General features: G+C 45.2%; 1 protein-coding gene across 1 annotated transcript in view; it reads right to left on the bottom strand.

The window, feature by feature from the left end:
• Positions 1-25,808, bottom strand: part of LOC121548184 (vacuolar protein sorting-associated protein 13C) — a 199,802-nt gene that overhangs the window by 162,985 nt on the left and 11,009 nt on the right. The window contains 8 exon segments of the mRNA XM_045209946.1: positions 476-556; positions 799-858; positions 989-1,048; positions 1,620-1,732; positions 1,917-1,988; positions 3,066-3,128; positions 4,535-4,636; positions 18,346-18,441. Of these exon segments, the coding sequence (XP_045065881.1) occupies positions 476-556; positions 799-858; positions 989-1,048; positions 1,620-1,732; positions 1,917-1,988; positions 3,066-3,128; positions 4,535-4,636; positions 18,346-18,441 (647 nt within the window).

Raw genomic sequence — 25,808 nt, forward strand, 5'->3', positions numbered from 1 at the left:
GAGTAAAGACAGAGAGGTTCATAACCACTATCTCTTCCTAATAAAGGAGGATGACTGGAGTAAAGACAGAGGTTCATTACCACTATCTCTTCCTAATGAAGGAGGATGACTGGAGTAAAGACAGAGGGGTACATTACCACTATCTCTTCCTAATGAAGGAGGATGACTGGAGTAAAGACAGAGAGGTTCATTACCACTATCTCTTCCTAATGAACGAGGATGACTGGAGTAAAGACAGAGGTTCATTACTACTATCTCTTCCTAATGAAGGAGGATGACTGGAGTAAAGACAGAGAGGTTCCTTACCACTATCTCTTCCTAATGAAGGAGGATGACTGGAGTAAAGACAGAGAGGTTCATAACCACTATCTCTTCCTAATAAAGGAGGATGACTGGAGTAAAGACAGAGGTGCATTACCACTATCTCTTCCTAATAAAGGAGGATGACTGGAGTAAAGACAGAGAGGTACATTACCACTATCTCTTCCCAGGAGCCTTTATAGAAGACGGGACTGTTGACGTTCCAGTAAGCACACAGACATTCTAACCGGCCCAGCTGGAAACACAGAGAGGACAGGGAGTAAACGCACTGGGTCACATCAACAATGTTACACCAATGTTACAAGTCAACAACATACAGCACAGCTTTGCCATGAAATCTGTCAGCCCTTCCATGAAATCCATCTGTATGAGCTACGGACTCTGTTACCTCAGTGGAAAGTGTTACCTTGGACAGAGTGACAAGAGCTCTTAATAACATCAACATGTATTCATTTATGCTACACAAACAGCTGTTACCTTGTAGATGATTTTGGCTGCCTCGTTCAGTATACACACCTTCCAGTTCTCATCGGTTGTCTACAAACAAAATCAAAAGAGAAATTCATGTTTTGTTTTCGGAAAGACTAATTCAATCCTGTCCACCAGTGTGTGTGCGTGTGTGTGTGTGTGTGTGTGTGTGTGTGTGTGTGTGTGTGTGTGTGTACACCTGTAGACTCAGCTCAGCCAGGGTGACTCCCATGGAGAGGGGCTGCTGGGGGTCTGATATCTGTAACACACAAACCATAGAGCCAATCACACAACCTCCCAAAATGCACTGGGAGACAGGAAGTACTAGGAAAGGATGTGAGGAAATGAGACAAGGAGAGGAGGTGAGGAAAGGAGAGGAGGTGAGGAAAGGAGTAAGGAGGTGAGGAAAGGAGAGGAGGAGAGGAGGTGAGGAAATGAGACAAGGAGAGGAGGTGAGGAAAGGAGAGGAGGAGACAAGGATAGGAGGTGAGGAAAGGAGTAAGGAGATGAGGTGAGGAAAGGAGAGGAGGAGAGGAGGTGAGGAAATTAGACAAGGAGAGGAGGTGAGGAAAGGAGAGGAGAGAAGGTGAGGAGACAAGAAGAGGAGTTGACGAGAGGAGATGAGGAAAGGAGACAAGGAGAGGAGGTGAGGAGAGGATATAGGAGAGGAGGTGAGGAGAGGACACAAGGAGAAGAGATTAGGAAAGGAGAGGAGGAGAGGAGGTGAGGAGAACAGGTGACAAGAGAACACAAGGAGAGGTGGTGAGGAAAAGAGACAAGGAGAGAGGAGGCTGTGTGAGGAGTGTTGTGTCCCAGCTCTAGAAACTGACATCGTCCTCATATCGGATATGGATGCTGGTGATCTTCACTTGCAGGTTCTTGATGACTTGCGTGGCCAGCTTCTCGGCAAACGTATCCTTTTTCTCATCCTGCTGAGGCTTTTCTGAAAGGGATCAGAACAACCTACTCAGGCAGCTGATAACGTGCACTGGTTGAAATCCACGGAAGTCATTGGAGGATTTAAGATGATGTCTTTTGGTCAATACTACTGTCACAACACACAATCGCATTGACAGTCACACACGCACACAAAATACATGCACACCAAAAAACACACAAGTACCTACCCTGTTTGTTTTCACGGCGTTTTAAAGACTTTAGACTCCTGAAGCCTTTTTTCTGTTTTCTACTCTTAAATCCTTTACCATTTACGCAGCATTAACAGGGGAATAACTGTTAGTGGATATAGTCAGGGCAGCATTAACAGGGGAATAACTGTTAGTGGATATAGTCAGGGCAGCATTAACAGGGGAATAACTGTTAGTGGATATAGTCAGGGCAGCATTAACAGGGGAATAACTGTTAGTGGATATAGTCAGGGCAGCATCAACAGGGGAATAACTGTTAGTGGATATAGTCAGGGCAGCATTAACAGGGGAATAACTGTTAGTGGATATAGTCAGGGCAGCATTAACAGGGGAATAACTGTTAGTGGATATAGTCAGGGCAGCATTAACAGGGGAATAACTGTTAGTGGATATAGTCAGGGCAGCATTAACAGGGGAATAACTGTTAGTGGATATAGTCAGGGCAGCATTAACAGGGGAATAACTGTTAGTGGATATAGTCAGGGCAGCATTAACAGGGGAATAACTGTTAGTGGATATAGTCAGGGCAGCATTAACAGGGGAATAACTGTTAGTGGATATAGTCAGGGCAGCATTAACAGGGGAATAACTGTTAGTGGATATAGTCAGTGCAACAGTGACATCACAGACAAACATCAGAACAGGTTGAAGACAAAGCCAACAGTAGTGACACATCAGGTCTACAGAAGGAGAGAGGTTGCAGAGGACTTTCACCAGAGGTGACTGTCCAAGCCCTCAAAATATGTGTTTTTACGTTTTTCAACATTAAGTCTCGATCTCTACATAGATGACAAAATGTGCAGATACAAATGTACGTGTTATAAAGCTTCATTCCAGTCTTCTATTGATTATTCGAGTCTATTTCTATAGTCAGCTTGTGTAGTGTATTAGTGGGGATCTGTAGAATGTTTTGGCTGGGGTTCCTGTATAATATGATGCAGGAGCTGTCGTCTATAGCTAATGTCTGGCTGGTCCACTACAGAACAGAACAGAACAGAACCTCATGTCTGGCTGGTCCACTAGAGAACAGAACAGAACCTAATGTCTGGCTGGTAAACTACAGAACAGAACAGAACAGAACAGAACAGAACCTAATACCTGGCTGGTCCACTACAGTACAGAACCTACCATGCTGAGGGTCCTTGTACACAAGACTTTCCAGATTAAACACCAGCTCTCCCGTCTGAGAGTCTACGTGTCCCGCACCGTGAGGTGAGCAGCACAAGGTCAACAGCAGAGAGAGAGCAGTGGTTAGTCTAAAGACACCATCAGCAGCACAAGGTCAACAGCAGAGAGAGAGCAGTGGTTAGTCTAAAGACACCATCAGCAGCACAAGGTCAAACGCAGAGAGAGAGCAGTGGTTAGTCTAAAGACACCATCAGCAGCACAAGGTCAAACGCAGAGAGAGAGCAGTGGTTAGACTAAAGACACCATCAGCAGCACAAGGTCAACAGCAGAGAGAGAGCAGTGGTTAGTCTAAAGACACCATCAGCAGCACAAGGTCAACAGCAGAGAGAGAGCAGTGGTTAGACTAAAGACACCATCAGCAGCACAAGGTCAACAGCAGAGAGAGAGCAGTGGTTAGTCTAAAGACACCATCAGCAGCACAAGGTCAACAGCAGAGAGAGAGCAGTGGTTAGTCTAAAGACACCATCAGCAGCACAAGGTCAACAGCAGAGAGAGAGAGCAGTGGTTAGTCTAAAGACACCATCAGCAGCACAAGGTCAACAGCAGAGAGAGAGAGCAGTGGTTAGTCTAAAGACACCATCAGCAGCACAAGGTCAACAGCAGAGAGAGAGAGCAGTGGTTAGTCTAAAGACACCATCAGCAGCACAAGGTCAACAGCAGAGAGAGAGCAGTGGTTAGTCTAAAGACACCATCAGCAGCACAAGGTCAACAGCAGAGAGAGAGCAGTGGTTAGACTAAAGACACCATCAGCAGCACAAGGTCAACAGCAGAGAGAGAGCAGTGGTTAGTCTAAATACACCATCAGCAGCACAAGGTCAACAGCAGAGAGAGAGAGCAGTGGTTAGACTAAATACACCAGATGTCATGATCTCATGTCTCCTCACCTCTGTGATCAGCCATCAGTAGTCTAACTCCTCACCTCTGTGATCAGCCATCAGTAGTCTAACTCCTCACCTCTGTGATCAGCCATCAGTAGTCTAACTCCTCACCTCTGTGATCAGCCATCAGTAGTCTAACTCCTCACCTCTGTGATCAGCCATCAGTAGTCTAACTCCTCACCTCTGTGAGCAGCCATCAGTAGTCTAACTCCTCACCTCTGCGAGCAGCCATCAGTAGTCTAACTCCTCACCTCTGTGAGCAGCCATCAGTAGTCTAACTCCTCACCTCTGTGAGCAGCCATCAGTAGTCTAACTCCTCACCTCTGTGAGCAGCCATCAGTAGTCTAACACCTCACCTCTGTGAGCAGCCATCAGTAGTCTAACTCCTCACCTCTGTGAGCAGCCATCAGTAGTCTAACTCCTCACCTCTGTGATCAGCCATCAGCAGTCTAACTCCTCACCTCTGTGAGCAGCCATCAGTAGTCTAACTCCTCACCTCTGTGAGCAGCCATCAGTAGTCTAACTCCTCACCTCTGCGAGCAGCCATCAGAAGCGCCTCTTCAATGCGCTGCAGCTCCTTCTGCTTGGCCTCCTGCTGGTAACGCTCCTCCTTCGCCGCGTCGTACTTTATCGCTTTGAAACAACACACCACAGACATAGTTAATAAACACAACTGGTGTTGGAATTACAATATTCAGGGCTTAAGTTTGGTACTTAATCACTTTGACATAGTCAGTACACGGACATAGTCAATAAACAGAACTGGTAGTAGAGATCCAATACTCAGGGCTTCAGGTGATGTCTGGTACTTAAATCACTTTGAACAAGACAACATGGCTACATAGTCGATACACATAGAACTGTTGATAGTAACAGTTCTGGAAAACAGCACAATTAAACTGGTGTTAGCGGTTTCAACATTCAGAGCTTTAGTTGACGGTTGGAATGCGTACATTGAACCGTGGATAGACTATAGACCTGCTTCCATTGTATGAACCAAGATTATGTTTCCTCCTAGATTTAAAAAGAGGGTGTGTTTTTTTGTTGTTGTTGTTGTCCAGGATAAGGCTTAGGTTGACGTTGGTCTGTGAAACCATCCCCCCCCAAAAAAGGGCCTACACGCATGTGCGCACACACAAACACACAGTGGGCCTTCATATTAATAAAGCGAACATCATGATACCGTACAGGAAAGGAAAGGAATACTCAACGGTTCCTAGAACTGAGAGGACAACTATAGTCAGGACCAGATACCCAATTAGAAAACAGACATGCAAAATGTAGACGTGGACTGGTGTGCAACAGCGTGTAACAGAGCTCTCTACCAGAGCAGCAGGGAGTACATTGCTGAGTTTGTTCTTGTCATTAATTGGTTCTGCATCTGTGGATGTGTCTGGTGCAAACATCATCGCCGGTTAAAAGGGGATACTTCGGGATAGAAATGTTTGTCTCTGCGTGCGGGTTTGAAGGAAGTTGCTAACTAGCGCAATTGCTAACTCCCAGTCACTGTGCTAACGCCAGTTAGCGTTGGCTCGCACAACTACCTTTAACTTCCTTCGTACTGGACACAGAGACATAAAAATAAAAAATGGTGTCCACGAGTTCATCTGCCTCCGGAGAAGTACATAAAGGACCTCATTGCCCAAAATCCCAAAGTATCCCTTTAACCGGTGATTATGTTTTATAGTATTTCTGCATCTGTGTGTAAAATCATCACCAGTTGATACGAGGTAGTGTATTTGGCCAGGACTGTATTATATCTGAGAAGTAGCCTACAGTTACGAGGCACATTTTGTAATCCACTGTACTAGGGGCGGCAGGTAGCTTAGTGGTTAAGAGCGTTGTGCCAGTGACCGAAAGGTCGCTGGTTCTAATCCCCGAGCCGACTAGGTCAAAAATCTGTCGATGTGCCCTTGAGCAAGGCACTTAACCCTAATTGCTCCTGTAAGTCGCTCTGGATAAGAGCGTCTGCTAAATGACTAAAATGTGTTTTTTTTTTAATGTAAAATGTACTATTCAATGTTACGTACATCCTACCAGTTCTGAGGAGGCCCATATGTTCTATCTAAATGAGGTTGTAAACTGAGTCAGAAATTCACAGGTTACAGATTTTTTCATTTTCTTTTACAGATTTTTGCTCTCAAAAGTCACACTTTTTTTTATAGAAAAACAACCAAATTGGATGTTCTAAGTCCATAACAATGCTGAAACCACATCAGGTGACCACTATTGAGGTCTGGGAAAAATCTAAGACATTTTTATTTTTGAGTATAGCTACCCTTTAATTCAAGCGCACAGGCACCGAGCACTGTTGTTTGGTTAGTGGTGTTTCTGTAGCACATGAGATGGAGTTTGCTAAACAAATGGCCACCGGATTGATGCAAATAATCATGATATCATTCTGCCAGGTAGGCAGAGGCTACTTTGTAGCTAGTTAACATTCATTGAGAAGGTTTTTGGGAAAGCCTTTCCATCTACCAGTTAGGCCCATCATTACCGTCCCTATATTTTTCCTTAAAATTGTTTGAAACTTGGACATTTTACTTCATATTATGAGGCATGTCTTGCTTCAAAAGTAGCCTATAGCCAAAATCCCACCATAGAAACATGGAGGCAATTATTTTATAAAGACTTCCTCATATGCGTTCACCTGTTCTATTGGTTTTCTTTCAACTTTCTTTCAATGTCTAGCAGCCAAAGGCATTATCCCAGTCATATTAGCAATCCATGACAGTTGTTGCATCTTTAGACCTCCCCTCTTTCTAAATTTCTAACGGATATTTCCATCTCTGTCCATGAAACCACTCGCATGTGCTTCCCCCAAGTAACTGTATATAAACCTTCCCCCAAGTAACTGTAAATAAAAACCTTCCCCCAAGTAACTGTATAAACCTTTCCCCCAAGTAACTGTATATAAACCTTCCCCCAAGTAACTGTATATAAACCTTCCCCCAAGTAACTGTATATAAACCTTCCCCCAAGTAACTGTATATAAACCTTCCCCCAAGTAACTGTATATAAACCTTCCCCCAAGTAACTGTAAATGAAAACCTTCCCCCAAGTAAATGTATATAAACCTTCCCCCAAGTAACTGTAAATGAAAACCTTCCCCAAGTAACTGTATATAAACCTTCCCCCAAGTAACTGTATATAAACCTTCCCCCAAGTAACCGTATATAAACCTTCCCCCAAGTAACTGTAAATGAAAACCTTCCCCCAAGTAACTGTATATAAACCTTCCCCCAAGTAACTGTATATAAACCTTTCCCCAAGTAACGGTATATAAACCTTCCCCAAGTAACTGTATATAAACCTTCCCCAAGTAACGGTATATAAACCTTCCCCAAGTAACTGTATATAAACCTTTCCCCAAGTAACGGTATATAAACCTTCCCCAAGTAACTGTATATAAACCTTCCCCAAGTAACGGTATATAAACCTTCCCCAAGTAACTGTATATAAACCTTCCCCCAAGTAACTGTATATAAACCTTCCCCCAAGTAACTGTATATAAACCTTCCCCCAAGTAACTGTAAATGAAAACCTTCCCCAAGTAACTGTATATAAACCTTCCCCCAAGTAACTGTAAATGAAAATCTTCCCCAAGTAACTGTAAATGAAAACCTTCCCCAAGTAACTGTATATAAACCTTCCCCCAAGTAACTGTATATAAACCTTCCCCCAAGTAACTGTAAATGAAAACCTTCCCCAAGTAACTGTAAATGAAAACCTTCCCCAAGTAACTGTATATAAACCTTCCCCCAAGTAACTGTATATAAACCTTCCCCCAAGTAACTGTAAATGAAAACCTTCCCCCAAGTAACTGTATATAAACCTTCCCCCAAGTAACTGTATATAAACCTTCCCCCAAGTAACTGTATATAAACCTTCCCCCAAGTAACTGTATATAAACCTTCCCCAAGTAACTGTATATAAACCTTCCCCCAAGTAACTGTATATAAACCTTCCCCCAAGTAACTGTATATAAACCTTCCCCCAAGTAACTGTAAATGAAAACCTTCCCCCAAGTAACTGTAAATGAAAACCTTCCCCCAAGTAACTGTATATAAACCTTCCCCCAAGTAACTGTATATAAACCTTCCCCCAAGTAACTGTATATAAACCTTCCCCCAAGTAACTGTATATAAACCTTCCCCCAAGTAACTGTATATAAACCTTCCCCCAAGTAACTGTATATAAACCTTCCCCCAAGTAACTGTATATAAACCTTCCCCCAAGTAACTGTATATAAACCTTCCCCCAAGTAACTGTAAATGAAAACCTTTCCCCAAGTAACTGTAAATGAAAACCTTCCCCCAAGTAACTGTAAATGAAAACCTTCCCCCAAGTAACTGTATATAAACCTTCCCCCAAGGAGAAAAACCATATTGCTTTTTCCTGTTGTGCTTTTGTAATAGAGGTCTGAGTTAATCCTGTATAGGGCTGTGCGATATGGCCAAAATGTAATATTTCTTATTTTTGACTGTATTCTATGTTTTTGAATGATAAAAAGTTGTAAATATGTTTATGAGTAGTGCATGACCCTCGTTCTACATACACCACCATGTTAGTGCCACAGACATCCATTACTGTTTTATATTGAATATTAGACCACATGTTATTTTGTACTTGATGTAATCAGCTATAGAAGGAACATTGGAACAGTCTCTCTCTCCTGGTGTTATGAATAAGCCTGTGGCTGTGTTCGTGTCCATGGCTAATTCAAGGTCCTTTGTGTCCAGTGGTTGCCTAGCAACACAGGTGTTTCTCTGCATCTGTCAGCCAAACAGATGAATATTATAACTAAAAACACACAGTACATCTAAAACACACATTACAGGAGAAGGACTGGGGCAATATATCGTATTTTAAAAGAAAGTACACAAAAGTATGTGGACACCCCTTCGACTTCAACTGTACACAAAATGGTGAAGTGAAATGAAAAAAAAAGTACTTGTTTTAAAAAAATCAACCCCAAAAAAATATAACGGAAAAGTGGTGCGTGCATTTGTATTCACCCCCTTTGCTATGAAGCCACTAAATAAGATCTGGTGCAACCAATTACCTTCAGAAGTCACATAATTAGTTAAATAAAGTCCACCTGTGTTTAATCTAAGTGTCACATGATCTCAGTATATATCCACACACCTGTTCTGAAAAGCCCCAGAGTCTGCAACACCACTAAGCAAGGGGCACCACCAAGCAAGCGGCACCATGAAGACCAAGGAGCTCTCCAAACAGGTCAGGGACAAAGTTGTGGAGAAGTACAGATCAGGGTTGGGTTATAAAATGAAATATCCCACGGAGCACCATTAACAACAAACCTGCCAAGAGAGGGCTGTCCACCAAAACTCACGGACCAGGCAAGGAGGGCATTAATCAGAGAGGCAACAAAGAGACCAAAGATGTTATTTTATTTTACCTTTATTTAACTAGGCAAGTCAGTTAAAAACAAATCCTTATTTACAATGACGGCCTACAACGGCCAAACCCGGACGACGCTGGGCCAATTGTGCGCCGCCCAATGGGACTCCCAAACACGGCCGGTTGTGATACAGCCTGGAATCGAACCAGGGGGTCTGTAGTGACGCCTCAAGCACTGATATGCAGTGCCTTAGACCGCTGCGCCACTCAGATAACCCTGAAGGAGCTGCAAAGCTCCACAGCGGAGATTGGAGTATCCGTCCATAGGACCACTTTAAGCCGTACACTCCACAGAGCTGGGCTTTACGGAAGAGTGGCCAGAAAAAAGCCATTGCTTAAAGAAAAAAAATAAGCAAACACGTTTGGTGTTCGCCAAAAGGCATGTGGGAGACTCCCCAAACATATGGAAGAAGGTACTCTGGTCAGATTAGACTAAAATTGAGCTTTTTGGCCATCAAGGAAAACGCTATGTCTGGCGCAAACCCAACACCTCTCATCACCCCGAGAACACCATCCCAGTGAAGCATGGTGGTGGCAGCATCATGCTGTGGGGATGTTTTTTCATCGGCAGGGACTGGGAAACTAGTCAGAATTGAAGGAATGATGGATGGTGCTAAATACAGGGAAATTCTTGAGGGAAACCTGTTGCAGTCTTCCAGAGATTTGAGACTGGGACGAAGGTTCACCTTCCAGCAGGACAATGACCCTAAGCATACTGCTAAAGCACTCGAGTGGTTCAAGGGGAAACATTTAAATGTCTTGGAATGGCCTAGTCAAAGCCCAGACCTCAATCAAATTGAGAATCTGTGGTCTGACTTAAAAGATTGCTGTACACCAGCAGAACCCATCCAACTTGAAGGAGCTGGAGCAGTTTTGCCTTGAAGAATGGGCAGAAATCCCAGTAACTAGTTGTGCCAAGCTTATAGAGACATACCCCAAGAGACTTGCAGCTGTAATTGCTGCAAAAGGTGGCTCTACAAAGTATTGACTTTGGGGGGGTGAATAGTTATGCACGCTCAAGTTCTGTTTTTGTCTTATTTCTTGTTTGTTTCACAATAAATACTATTTTGCATTTTCAAAGTGCTAGGCATGTTGTGTAAATCAAATGATACAAACCCCCCAAAAAATCAATTTTAATTCCAGGTTGTAAGGCAACAAAAACAGGAAAAATGCTAAGGGGGGTGAATACTTTCGCTAGCCACTGTATAAAAACACGAGTTATGAAACTCGTTCAGAGGGTTGTTTAACTCTTGACGTTCCTCGGGTCTACACCGAATTAGGTAAATCCGTCTTCAGGTTTAATGCCCCCCATTTTTGGAATAAAAAGCGTCTTGATTCCCTGGTGCTGCTAAGGTAGTTTAGGAGACTAATGTTGAGTTTGTTAAAGGAGAATTGCTTTTGTTTTGATAAAATATACACATTTATTGTGGTGCAGATTTTTTAAATTATTATTATTTTATTTTTTATTGTAACCTATTTTTTTATTTGCTTGTTCATGCTGAATTTGTTGTCCTCAGGGAACCATTGCAAATGAAACCCTGGTCTCAATGGGCTACCCTGATTTTTTTCTTCATTTAAAGCGTTTCTGATGCTCATCTCTAGACATCAATATTGTGACACTAACATTCCCCCAATTGAATGCAATGTATACACATAAGCATCATGTTTCTGCATGTGTATCTTTTTGCAAAAACGTACCAGATTGACACTTTTCAATTATATCATGTTGGTATAATGTTACATCAGATATGAAAGAGCTCCTTCAGAGTTAGCCACACACAAAGGCAGCCAGTCTCATTCATAGAGACAGTCCTGGAGGCAGCCAGTCTCATTCATAGAGACAGTCCTGGAGGCAGCCAGTCTCATTCATAGAGACAGTCCTGGAGGCAGCCAGTCTCATTCATAGAGACAGTCCTGGAGGCAGCCAGTCTCATTCATAGAGACAGTCCTGGAGGCAGCCAGTCTCATTCATAGAGACAGTCCTGGAGGCAGCCAGTCTCATTCATAGAGACAGTCCTGGAGCCAGCCAGTCTCATTCATAGAGACAGTCCTGGAGGCAGCCAGTCTCATTCATAGAGACAGTCCTGGAGGCAGCCAGTCTCATTCATAGAGACAGTCCTGGAGGCAGCCAGTCTCATTCATAGAGACAGTCCTGAAGGCAGCCAGTCTCATTCATAGAGACAGTCCTGGAGGCAGCCAGTCTCATTCATAGAGACAGTCCTGGAGGCAGCCAGTCTCATTCATAGAGACAGTCCTGAAGGCAGCCAGTCTCATTCATAGAGACAGTCCTGGAGGCAGCCAGTCTCATTCATAGAGACAGTCCTGGAGGCAGCCAGTCTCATTCATAGAGACAGTCCTGGAGGCAGCCAGTCTCATTCATAGAGACAGTCCTGGAGGCAGCCAGTCTCATTCATAGAGACAGTCCTGGAGGCAGCCAGTCTCATTCATAGAGACAGTCCTGGAGGCAGCCAGTCTCATTCATAGAGACAGTCCTGGAGGCAGCCAGTCTCATTCATAGAGACAGTCCTGGAGGCAGCCAGTCTCATTCATAGAGACAGTCCTGGAGGCAGCCAGTCTCATTCATAGAGACAGTCCTGGAGGCAGCCAGTCTCATTCATAGAGACAGTCCTGGAGGAAGCCAGTCTCATTCATAGAGACAGTCCTGGAGGCAGCCAGTCTCATTCATAGAGACAGTCCTGGAGGCAGCCAGTCTCATTCATAGAGACAGTCCTGGAGGCAGCCAGTCTCATTCATAGAGACAGTCCTGGAGGCAGCCAGTCTCATTCATAGAGACAGTCCTGAAGGCAGCCAGTCTCATTCATAGAGACAGTCCTGGAGGCAGCCAGTCTCATTCATAGAGACAGTCCTGAAGGCAGCCAGTCTCATTCATAGAGACAGTCCTGGAGGCAGCCAGTCTCATTCATAGAGACAGTCCTGGAGGCAGCCAGTCTCATTCATAGAGACAGTCCTGGAGGCAGCCAGTCTCATTCATAGAGACAGTCCTGAAGGCAGCCAGTCTCATTCATAGAGACAGTCCTGGAGGCAGCCAGTCTCATTCATAGAGACAGTCCTGGAGGCAGCCAGTCTCATTCATAGAGACAGTCCTGGAGGCAGCCAGTCTCATTCATAGAGACAGTCCTGGAGGCAGCCAGTCTCATTCATAGAGACAGTCCTGGAGGCAGCCAGTCTCATTCATAGAGACAGTCCTGGAGGCAGCCAGTCTCATTCATAGAGACAGTCCTGGAGGCAGCCAGTCTCATTCATAGAGACAGTCCTGGAGGCAGCCAGTCTCATTCATAGAGACAGTCCTGGAGGCAGCCAGTCTCATTCATAGAGACAGTCCTGGAGGCAGCCAGTCTCATTCATAGAGACAGTCCTGGAGGCAGCCAGTCTCATTCATAGAGACAGTCCTGGAGGCAGCCAGTCTCATTCATAGAGACAGTCCTGGAGGCAGCCAGTCTCATTCATAGAGACAGTCCTGGAGGCAGCCAGTCTCATTCATAGAGACAGTCCTGGAGGCAGCCAGTCTCATTCATAGAGACAGTCCTGGAGGCAGCCAGTCTCATTCATAGAGACAGTCCTGGAGCCAGCCAGTCTCATTCATAGAGACAGTCCTGAAGGCAGCCAGTCTCATTCATAGAGACAGTCCAGGAGGCAGCCAGTCTCATTCATAGAGACAGTCCTGGAGGCAGCCAGTCTCATTCATAGAGACAGTCCTGGAGGCAGCCAGTCTCATTCATAGAGACAGTCCTGGAGGCAGCCAGTCTCATTCATAGAGACAGTCCTGAAGGAAGCCAGTCTCATTCATAGAGACAGTCCTGGAGGAAGCCAGTCTCATTCATAGAGACAGTCCTGGAGGCAGCCAGTCTCATTCATAGAGACAGTCCTGAAGGCAGCCAGTCTCATTCATAGAGACAGTCCTGGAGGCAGCCAGTCTCATTCATAGAGACAGTCCTGGAGGCAGCCAGTCTCATTCATAGAGACAGTCCTGGAGGCAGCCAGTCTCATTCATAGAGACAGTCCTGAAGGCAGCCAGTCTCATTCATAGAGACAGTCCTGAAGGCAGCCAGTCTCATTCATAGAGACAGTCCTGGAGGCAGCCAGTCTCATTCATAGAGACAGTCCTGGAGGCAGCCAGTCTCATTCATAGAGACAGTCCTGAAGGCAGCCAGTCTCATTCATAGAGACAGTCCTGGAGGCAGCCAGTCTCATTCATAGAGACAGTCCTGAAGGCAGCCAGTCTCATTCATAGAGACAGTCCTGAAGGCAGCCAGTCTCATTCATAGAGACAGTCCTGGAGGCAGCCAGTCTCATTCATAGAGACAGTCCTGAAGGCAGCCAGTCTCATTCATAGAGACAGTCCTGGAGGCAGCCAGTCTCATTCATAGAGACAGTCCTGAAGGCAGCCAGTCTCATTCATAGAGACAGTCCTGAAGGCAGCCAGTCTCATTCATAGAGACAGTCCTGGAGGCAGCCAGTCTCATTCATAGAGACAGTCCTGGAGGCAGCCAGTCTCATTCATAGAGACAGTCCTGAAGGCAGCCAGTCTCATTCATAGAGACAGTCCTGGAGGCAGCCAGTCTCATTCATAGAGACAGTCCTGGAGGCAGCCAGTCTCATTCATAGAGACAGTCCTGGAGGCAGCCAGTCTCATTCATAGAGACAGTCCTGGAGGCAGCCAGTCTCATTCATAGAGACAGTCCTGGAGGCAGCCAGTCTCATTCATAGAGACAGTCCTGAAGGCAGCCAGTCTCATTCATAGAGACAGTCCTGAAGGCAGCCAGTCTCATTCATAGAGACAGTCCTGAAGGCAGCCAGTCTCATTCATAGAGACAGTCCTGGAGGAAGCCAGTCTCATTCATAGAGACAGTCCTGGAGGCAGCCAGTCTCATTCATAGAGACAGTCCTGGAGGCAGCCAGTCTCATTCATAGAGACAGTCCTGGAGGCAGCCAGTCTCATTCATAGAGACAGTCCTGGAGGCAGCCAGTCTCATTCATAGAGACAGTCCTGGAGGCAGCCAGTCTCATTCATAGAGACAGTCCTGAAGGCAGCCAGTCTCATTCATAGAGACAGTCCTGGAGGCAGCCAGTCTCATTCATAGAGACAGTCCTGGAGGCAGCCAGTCTCATTCATAGAGACAGTCCTGGAGGCAGCCAGTCTCATTCATAGAGACAGTCCTGGAGGCAGCCAGTCTCATTCATAGAGACAGTCCTGGAGGCAGCCAGTCTCATTCATAGAGACAGTCCTGGAGGCAGCCAGTCTCATTCATAGAGACAGTCCTGGAGGCAGCCAGTCTCATTCATAGAGACAGTCCTGGAGGCAGCCAGTCTCATTCATAGAGTACTGCTGGGAGAGAGATCACTCAAAATGTTCCTACCATCCCTTACATACAGCAAATAAAACAAGAACACGTAGCCTAATCTATAATATAAAACAGTCAATACTGTAGCTATGGTATATTTATGGCACTAAGAGTACAGTGTAGGCTATGCACAGTGTTAAATCAGATATGAAAGAGATCCAAGCCTTTTATTCCTATATGCAGAAATCCTCTATTTTCTTTTGAATATGGTCCACTTCTAAGTGCTGCTATGACAGAGCTTTCAATTCCTATCAAAGGCTCAGATTCAACCTATTTAAACCCCATCATCCCTGCAGTCAGGGGATCCATTAGGGTCCTAAGTCTGATTATATTTCAGTCTCATTCGCCTTCTCCTGGTGTAGTCAACCACGCTCTTCAGCCAGTGACAGTTCACTAGTTCATTTAAATGTGCCTTGGTCTGAAGGGTAGCCTGCTGTCTGAAGGGTAGCCTGCTGTCTGAAGGGTAGCCTGCTGTCTGAAGGGTAGCCTGCTGTCTGAAGGGTAGCCTGCTGTCTGAAGGGTAGCCTGCTGTCTGAAGGGTAGCCTGCTGTCTGAAGGGTAGCCTGCTGTCTGAAGGGTAGCCTGCTGTCTGAAGGGTAGCCTGCTGTCTGAAGGGTAGTCTGCTGTCTGAAGGGTAGCCTGCTGTCTGAAGGGTAGCCTGCTGTCTGAAGGGTAGCCTGCTGTCTGAAGGGTAGTCTGCTGTCTGAAGGGTAGCCTGCTGTCTGAAGGGTAGCCTGCTGTCTGAAGGGTAGTCTGCTGTCTGAAGGGTAGCCTGCTGTCTGAAAGGTAGCCTGCTGTCTGAAGGGTAGCCTGCTGTCTGAAGGGTAGCCTGCTGTCTGAAGGGTAGTCTGCTGTCTGAAGGGTAGTCTGCTGTCTGAAGGGTAGCCTGCTGTCTGAAGGCTAGTCTGCTGTCTGAAGGGTAGTCTGCTGTCTGAAGGGTAGCCTGCTGTCTGAAAGGGTAGCCTGCTGTCTGAAGGGTAGCCTGCTGTCTGAAGGGTAGTCTGCTGTCTGAAGGGTAGTCTGCTGTCTGAAGGGTAGCCTGCTGTCTGAAGGCTAGTCTGCTGTCTGAAGGGTAGTCTGCTGTCTGAAGGGTAGCCTGCTGTCTGAAGGGTAGCCTACTGTCTGAAGGGTAGCCTGCTGTCTGAAGGGTAGCCTGCTGTCTGAAGGGTAGCCTGCTGTCTGAAGGGTAGCCTGCTGTCTGAAGGGTGGTCTGCTGTCTGAAGGGTAGTCTGCTGTCTGAAGGGTAGCCTGCTGTCTGAAAGGTAGCCTGCTGTCTGAAGGGTAGCCTGCTGTCTGAAGGGTAGCCTGCTGTCTGAAGGGTAGCCTGCTGTCTGAAGGGTAGTCTACTGGTATGGAAGGAGAGAAAGTGGTCAAAAGAAGCTTATGTAATGTTGCAATTGAAAGTGAAATGACACTGGAACCTCTATTCCATTCAACAAATGATATCTGAATAACCTTCTTGATTTACTGAAACGGCCGGAAAGTCATTTTCATGACTCAAACATGACACACAAAATAACATGAGACATTTTAAAACTTACAGAAAAAAGACTTATGTTTCAGTCAGGAGTATAGACCCCTTAACCAACCAAGGATGTAAAAACTATCTGTCTGTTAGTAGATTGGAGATGGTGTTTCAGTCAAGAGTATAGACCCCTTAACCAACCAAGGATTTAAACACTATCTGTCTGTTAGTAGATTGGAGATGGTGTTTCAGTCAGGAGTATAGACCCCTTAACCAACCAAGGATTTAAACACTATCTGTCTGTTAGTAGATTGGAGATGGTGTTTCAGTCAGGAGTATAGACCCCTTAACCAACCAAGGATGGAAAAACTATCTGTCTGTTAGTAGGTTGGAGATGGTGTTTCAGTCAAGAGTATAGACCCCTTAACCAACCAAGGATGGAAAAACTATCTGTCTGTTAGTAGATTGGAGATGGTGTTTCAGTCAGGAGTATAGAACCCTTAACCAACCAAGGATTTAAACACTATCTGTCTGTTAGTAGATTGGAGATGGTGTTTCAGTCAGGAGTATAGACCCCTTAACCAACCAAGGATTTAAACACTATCTGTCTGTTAGTAGATTGGAGATGGTGTTTCAGTCAGGAGTATAGAACCCTTAACCAACCAAGGATTTAAACACTATCTGTCTTTTAGTAGATTGGAGCTGGTGTTTAATGGAGTCCACAATCAGAGGGACAGATAAAGAGTTCAACGGATAAACAGACACCGTATAACAGTGTCATTGTATCAGTATCTAACTCAGCTACTCATTTGATTTGTAGACTAAAGTAATCAAATGTGTTCTCAAGGCAAAGCCTTGCCATCAAAAGGAAAAAAGGTCCCAAACCAGTTTGGAGAAGCTCAGATGACTCCAGAATAAACCACAATACAAACCATCCCAATACTACACACTACAGTACCAGGCCCAGTGATAAATCATCAAAGCTGAAATGATAAGTGGTATCCTCTGGTCCTGGAGAGATACCGGTCCCGCACAGGCTTTTATTCTAGCCCATCACTAGGACACCTGATTTAAATAATCAACGAAGGGATTCAGTCTGGGTCATGATTAGCTGATTCAGTTGTGTTACTGCAGGGCTGGAACGAAAGCCTGCACACCCGGTAGCACTCCAGGACAGGAGTCGGAGAGCCCAGTGTTGTTAAACACAGGATAAAGAGTACATCCACAGACTACAGAGAGAGAGAGAGACTTGATTGGTCTCAGTCCACCACCCTGAACCCAGACTTGAAGGATTCTCTTACCATTGTATGGACATGTACGTAACTGAGACACAGCTGAAACACAGATAGCACCACTCAAATATAGGTTCCTAATTCATAACAGTCTACAGGACAGTATTACCGTGTCATAACAGTATTATAATCATACTACGGGACAGTATTACAGTGGCACAAGTATTATAATCAAGTGTTACACATCTCAAAAAGACTTTTGTTGTTGTTGTTATCAATCAATTCATGAGACCTGCATGTAGACCTAGATGTAGACCTGCATGTAGACCTACATGTAGACCTAGATGTAGACCTAGAGGTAGACCTAGAGGTAGACCTAGAGGTAGACCTAGAGGTAGACCTAGAGGTAGACCTAGATGTAGACCTAGAGGTAGACCTAGAGGTAGACCTAGAGGTAGACCTAGAGGTAGACCTAGATGTAGACCTAGAGGTAGACCTAGATGTAGACCTAGAGGTAGACCTAGAGGTAGACCTAGAGGTAGACCTAGAGGTAGACCTAGATGTAGACCTAGAGGTAGACCTAGAGGTAGACCTAGATGTAGACCTAGAGGTAGACCTAGAGGTAGACCTAGAGGTAGACCTAGAGGTAGACCTAGAGGTAGACCTGCATGTAGACCTAGATGTAGACCTAGAGGTAGACCAACCCTAATATCATATCGAGGAATCATTTCAAGACCCATAAAATACAAAGACAGAGGGTATAAACATGTCACTTACTACAGAGGGTATAAACATGTCACTTACTCCAGAGGGTATAAACATGTCACTTACTACAGAGGGTATAAACATGTGACTTACTCGTTCCAGGAACCACCAGCAGATACAGACCATCTAACGTAGCAACTACAGCATCGTTGTACAGGTTCTTCCAAGGGATCTTCAATGTCAGTTTTCCTGAAAAACAACAAGATTCTCTAGTCAATGAGGAAGGCAATGGGAAGGCAATGGGAAGGCAATGGGAAGGCAATGGGAAGGCAATGGGAAGTCAAGAGGATGCAATAACTGTCTAATGTATACATATGTGTTCTTCAATAGCCTTAACTCACGGTATTCAATAGACTTGACTAACTGCAACCTATGCTATTTGATAACCTTGTCCACCATCTAAAAGCTTGACTGCATACATTCATGGTGGTTGTTTGATTGGGTTGAGCCTCTGTGCTTCCGATCTATTGAATTACATGTAGTCTGCACCAAGAATAGCTGGCACCATTTTTCTGGCTTAACATCTTTTCCTTCATAAAGACTTTTCAATCCCCACGACACTCTCTTTTATATTCCAACTCACAGAACAGCTCTAAGCAGACAGCACCGTCCGTCTGAAGAATAGGCTCTGACTAGACACCTTCGAAATGTCATCAGAATCCCTTTGCTGCGGCTGCGAAAACCTGAATAAAAATGTTTTATTCAATCCATTTATTGATAAGGCCAGACACAGGCTACCCAACGGTTTTTAGCTAGAGACTAATTCAATGTAGGGCTAACACTGTGCTGCTGGTAATGAATCAAATAAAAAACTTCAAAAACATCCATTCATTCATTCATTCATAAATGGCACAAACAGCATCTGTTTTCTAATCAGGACTTATTAACTGTCGTGATTGGGGGAAATAGTGATAAAGTTACATATTGCATATATTTATAGTATTATATCGTTACTTTGACTCAGAGTATGTATTTTTTTGCTGGGTATTGTTAGCTAGTGCTACCTGAGTCATACCTGAATCAGCTTTTTATGTAGTTTGCCTCCATCTTCTTAATACACTGAACAGAAATATAAAAACGCAACATGTAAAGTGTTGGTCCCATGTTTCATGAGCTGAAATAAAAGATCCGCCAAAAACATTTCAATACGCACAAAAAGCTTATTTCTCTCAAATGTTGTGCACACATTTGTTTACATCCCTGTTAAGTGAGCGTTTCTCCTTTGCCAAGATAATCCATCCACCTGACAGGTGTGGCATATCAAGAAGCTGATTAAACAGCATGATCATTACACAGGTGCACCTTGTGCTGGGGACAATAAAAGGCCACTAAAATGTGAAGTTTTGTCACACAACACAATACCACAAGTTTTGAGGGAGCGTGCAACTGGCATGCTGACTGCAGGAATGTCCACCAGAGCTGTTGCCAGACAATTGAATGTTCATTTCTCTACCATAAGCCGCCTCCAACGTCGTTTTAGAGAATTTGGCAGTATGTCTAACCGGCCTCACAACCGCAGACCACGTGAATGGCGTCGTGTGGGCGAGCGGTTTGCTGATGTCAACGTTGTGAACAGAGTGCCCCATGGTGGTGGTGGGGTTATGGTATGGGCAGACATAGGCTACAGGCAACAAACACAATTGCATTTTATCGATGGCAATTTGAATGCACAGAGACACCGTGACGTGATTGTGAGGCCCATTGCCCAAGCATTGGAGTCAACATGGGCCAAGGATCCCTGTGGAACGCCTTCCGACACCTTGTAGAGTCCACGCCCCGACGAATCGAGGCTGTTCTGAGGGCAAAAACGGGGGTGCAACTCAATATTAGGATGGTACACTCAGTGTATGGGCTAGTCAACTCCTATGGTGTTTAACAGGACAATGATCATATGAGTTGGCAATACAGATCTGTTATATAGGCTAATTGAACTCTAGAAGACAAAGGAAGGTTAAATATCATATCTTACTGAGCTCCAGGATTCTTTTAGTTCAATATTAACCAAATTGGGTTTGAGTACCCAAAACGTTCAGGCCTACATTTCTTTAGCTTTCTTTCTCTTAGGCCTAAATTAGAAGGTTGAACTTGGGGGTGAATCGTTTGCGGAGGAAACTAGCCAAAAGCCAAGCTATTCAGCAGGAGGGCTCTTCTGTACTCCTTGGATGTCCTTAGGGACTTCTATAGAACTGATGGGAAGGTGGTGAGCTCGGATGATAGTAGCGATGATGGTCATCCTTAGGCTCAGTAGGCGACTACTGAGGGGTGCCTGCTGGTATAGAGGTACCTTCACCGTCCTTCCCAAACGCTGCCCTGACCTTGGTTAGGAGATATCCAAGAACCCCCACCATAGAACGAAACCCCTGGCTTCGGCGAGGAGATCCAATTAGACCTATGGTCTAATGGGGCATTATGATGGTAGAGGCGCCTCTAAGTTAATCTTGAAGTAGCACCATCGTCGAGCCATTTTAGAAGAAATTAGAAGGCTTTAATCTAGACTCATGAATGAAGTGTAAATATATAATGAACAGGCTACCTCTGTTCCTCTGGGGGTCTCTGGTGTTCTGAGGAAAACAACAGACCATCCTGGGAGAGATGAAACACTCTTCTCCTTTCCCCCTTCTGATAACCAGGTGGCGAATCGCATCTCTGCATGTCTGGCAGACATATCAGTATGGATGACGGATCACCACCTCAAGCTGAACCTCGGCAAGACGGAGCTGCTCTTCCTCCCGGGGAAGGACTGCCCGTTCCATGATCTCGCCATCACGGTTGACAACTCCGTTGTGTCCTCCTCCCAGAATGCGAAGAGCCTTGGCGTGACCCTGGACAACACCCTGTCGTTCTCCGCTAACATCAAGGCGGTGACCCGATCCTGTAGGTTCATGCTCTACACAACATTCGGAGAGTACGACCCTGCCTTACACAGGAAGCGGCACAGGTCCTAATCCAGGCACTTGTCATCTCCCGTCTGGATTACTGCAACTCGCTGTTGGCTGGGCTCCCTGCCTGTGCCATTAAACCCCTACAACTCATCCAGAATGCCGCAGCCCGTCTGGTGTTCAACCTTCCCAAGTTCTCTCACGTCACCCCGCTCCTCCGCACACTCCACTGGCTTCCAGTTGAAGCTCGCATCTGCTACAAGACCATGGTGCTTGCCTACGGAGCTGTGAGGGGAACGGCACCTCCGTACCTTCAGGCTCTGATCAGTCCCTACACCCAAACGAGGGCACTGCGTTCATCCACCTCTGGCCTGCTGGCTCCCTACCTCTGCGGAAGCATAGTTCCCGCTCAGCCCAGTCAAAACTGTTCGCTGCTCTGGCACCCCAATGGTGGAACAAGCTCCCTCACGACGCCAGGACAGCGGAGTCACTCACCACCTTCCGGAGACATTTGAAACCCCACCTCTTTAAGGAATACCTGGGATAGGATAAAGTAATCCTTCTACCCCCCCACCCCTTACTCCAACCCCCCCAAAAAAAAATTATAATAAAAAAAAAGAGCGTCTGCTAAATGACGTAAATGTAAATGTAAATGTAATGTAGTCTTGATTTCTACAGCGACTATGGGAAGAGACTGGTGGTAGGTAATGTAGTCTTGTTTTCTCCAGCGGCTGTGGGAAGAGACTGGTGGTAGGTAATGTAGTCTTGTTTTCTACAGCGACTGTGGGAAGAGACTGGTGGTAGGTTATGTAATCTTGTTTTCTACAGCGACTGTGGGAAGAGACTGGTGATAGGTAATGTAATCCTGTTTTGTACAGCGGCTGTAGGAAGAGACTGGTGGTAGGTAATGTAATCTTGTTTTCTACAGCGACTGTGGGAAGAGACTGGTGGTAGGTAATGTAGTCTTGTTTTCTACAGCGGCTGTGGGAAAAGACTGGTGGTAGGTAATGTAGTCTTGTTTTCTACAGCGGCTGTGGGAAGAGACTGGTGGTAGGTAATGTAGTCTTGTTTTCTCCAGCGGCTGTGGGAAGAGACTGGTGGTAGGTAATGTAGTCTTGTTTTCTACAGCGACTGTGGGAAGAGACTGGTGGTAGGTAATGTAGTCTTGTTTTCTCCAGCGGCTGTGGGAAGAGACTGGTGGTAGGTAATGTAGTCTTGTTTTCTACAGCGACTGTGGGAAGAGACTCGTGGTAGGTAATGTAGTCTTGTTTTCTACAGCAGCTGTGGGAAGAGACTGGTGGTAGGTAATGTAGTCTTGTTTTCTACAGCGACTGTGGGAAGAGACTGGTGGTAGGTAATGCAGTCTTGTTTTCTACAGCGACTGTGGGAAGAGAATCGTGGTAGGTAATGCAGTCTTGTTTTCTACAGCGACGGTGGGAAGAGACTGGTGGTAGGTAATGTAGTCTTGTTTTCTACAGCGGCTGTGGGAAGAGACTGGTGGTAGGTAATGTAGTCTTGTTTTCTACAGCAGCTGTGGGAAGAGACTCGTGGTAGGTAATGTAGTCTTGTTTTCTACAGCGACTGTGGGAAGAGACTCGTGGTAGGTAATGTAGTCTTGTTTTCTACAGCGACGGTGGGAAGAGACTGGTGGTAGGTAATGTAGTCTTGTTTTCTACAGCGGCTGTGGGAAGAGACTGGTGGTAGGTAATGTAGTCTTGTTTTCTACAGCGACTGTGGGAAGAGACTGGTGGTAGGTAATGTAGTCTTGTTTTCTACAGCGACTGTGGGAAGAGACTGGTGGTAGGTAATGCAGTCTTGTTTTCTACAGCGGCTGTGGGAAGAGACTGGTGGTAGGTAATGTAGTCTTGTTTTCTACAGCGGCTGTGGGAAGAGACTGGTGGTAGGTAATGTAGTCTTGTTTTCTACAGCGGCTGTGGGAAGAGACTGGTGGTAGGTAATGTAGTCTTGTTTTCTCCAGCGGCTGTGGGAAGAGACTGGTGGTAGGTAATGTAATCTTGTTTTCTACAGCGGCTGTGGGAAGAGACTGGTGGTAGGTAATGTAATCTTGTTTTCTACAGCGGCTGTGGGAAGAGACTGGTGGTAGGTAATGTAGTCTTGTTTTCTACAGCGGCTGTGGGAAGAGACTGGTGGTAGGTAATGTAATCTTGTTTTCTACAGCGACTGTGGGAAGAGACTGGTGGTAGGTAATGTAGTCTTGTTTTCTACAGCGGCTGTGGGAAGAGACTGGTGGTAGGTAATGTAATCTTGTTTTCTACAGCGGCTGTGGGAAGAGACTGGTGGTAGGTAATGTAGTCTTGTTTTCTACAGCGGCTGTGGGAAGAGACTGGTGGTAGGTAATGTAATCTTGTTTTCTACAGCGGCTGTGGGAAGAGACTGGTGGTAGGTAATGTAATCTTGTTTTCTACAGCGGCTGTGGGAAGAGACTGGTGGTAGGTAATGTAGTCTTGTTTTCTACAGCGGCTGTGGGAAGAGACTGGTGGTAGGTAATGTAATCTTGTTTTCTACAGCGACTGTGGGAAGAGACTGGTGGTAGGTAATGTAGTCTTGTTTTCTACAGCGGCTGTGGGAAGAGACTGGTGGTAGGTAATGTAATCTTGTTTTCTACAGCGGCTGTGGGAAGAGACTGGTGGTAGGTAATGTAGTCTTGTTTTCTACAGCGGCTGTGGGAAGAGACTGGTGGTAGGTAATGTAATCTTGTTTTCTACAGCGGCTGTGGGAAGAGACTGGTGGTAGGTAATGTAATCTTGTTTTCTACAGCGGCTGTGGGAAGAGACTGGTGGTAGGTAATGTAGTCTTGTTTTCTACAGCGGCTGTGGGAAGAGACTGGTGGTAGGTAATGTAGTCTTGTTTTCTACAGCGGCTGTGGGAAGAGACTGGTGGTAGGTAATGTAGTCTTGTTTTCTACAGTGGCTGTGGGAAGAGACTGGTAATACTGTAGGCAGGAAGTCAGTGAACAGCAGTGGCTGTCGACTCTCTAGTAGCACATTAATAGGTCAAATGCAATTCTATCACCCGAACACTACACTAACAAAGCCACGGGAGAGTTCTTCACAAGTCGTGGTACAACCAACTTGAACTAGACAAGGGCCTAGCTAAGATGACTAACAACTGAACAAGATATCAATGTTTCAGAGTAAAAAGGTCTTTGAGATATTTAAAAATAAATACCTAACAGTTGTTTACCTTCCCAGCTAATTCTAGTAAAGCCAAGCTTAGGGGCCTAGTTAACTAACCAACAATAGAAGCAGACAACATTTCAGTCTGTAGAGAGGGGAGACGAGTGTGATGCAGAACATACAAAGGGACTCTAAAAGAGAAACAGAAACTATTTCAGTTGTTTACTACTTTCCAATAAACTGAAATGGATTAACAGGTAAATGAAAATAGGTTCGTTCACTTTCCTCAGTGTTCCATGTACTCTCTCTAGTCTACAGTCTCTGTCCACCTCATGGGTGTTGTTAACAAACCCCGCGTGGACGGCGTGGACACTTTCCCAGTAGAGAAATGAAGCATCTTAGATTGTAGTAGTTTCCCTAATGTCATAAAAGGATTATCAGAGAAACTGTCAGGTGAGGTCAGGAAAGACACTCTCCACCTATATAGACAAATAGTTGTTAGAAGTCAAAGGGAGAAAGAGCCTCAGACCACAGTACTTTGACTGGAACACTCATGGCCGGGTACACTCAATATGGCCGCCGGTCAGGTCCACCCATCACGGCAAGTTTACTGGAATGGGAAATACCCGTTCTAGTCATTCTATTTCTATGGAACAGAGAATCTACCCATGCCCAGCACATCTCCCATTAGAGCCCTTTCACATTTCCTCACAACACAACAACAGACCTCTGTCTGAGGGGGGGGGGGGACAAAGCCAAGGGCAGAGTTTAACAGTCTCTCAGAGTAGCCTTTTTTTAGGTCAATTAATCTATAGGATCTAGTACGGGACTGGGCCCCATACGTTACTGATAAGGTTAAAAAAAAAGGAGCTAAAAAGCTAAATCAATCCTAAAGTTAATCTACAGGACCTAGAACAAGACTGCTTAACGTTAAACAACAAAGGCTAAACGGGTACTAAGGCAGTGAGGCCTCAGCCTCTGTTGGGGCTTCGTTTACAGTGAGAAAATATGTGTTCTCATCACACGCCGCCTCATCCAGAATGAGAGAAATGTGGAAACTAGATATATTCTTCACATCTCGTTTACAGGGTAGAGTTGTGCAAAAAACCTGTTTGTTTGTGTGATAAGATATTCAGACACAAAATATTAACTTTTTTATCACAGACTCAAACTTCCTCTTTCTTGGATGTTTGAGGCGCCGTTGCTACAAACTACCAAACTAAACAGTGTTCTGCTGATAGATATATTGCAGTGGATACACTAGCACTTTTTTGAGGCAATATCGCCAAGAAATGTTGCTGGCAACGGAGAGGGTATGAGCAATGGGCAACATGGACATTAATAATAGATGTCATATGAAGCATAGATTAATTTAAAAAAGTAATTTCTCTATTTATTTCCTCATCACCTATAGCTTTTGTTGTTGCCTGTTGACCGCCACAGCTGTACTGGTATTCATCAGCTAACAAACGGGTGTTGCCCCTGCCTTGTTCATCCACTCAACCTACTGCCAGTCAAGTCAATGGCAGCGCAAACAAAG

Source organism: Coregonus clupeaformis, chromosome 32, assembly GCF_020615455.1.
Source record: "Coregonus clupeaformis isolate EN_2021a chromosome 32, ASM2061545v1, whole genome shotgun sequence".
NCBI lineage: Eukaryota > Metazoa > Chordata > Actinopteri > Salmoniformes > Salmonidae > Coregonus > Coregonus clupeaformis.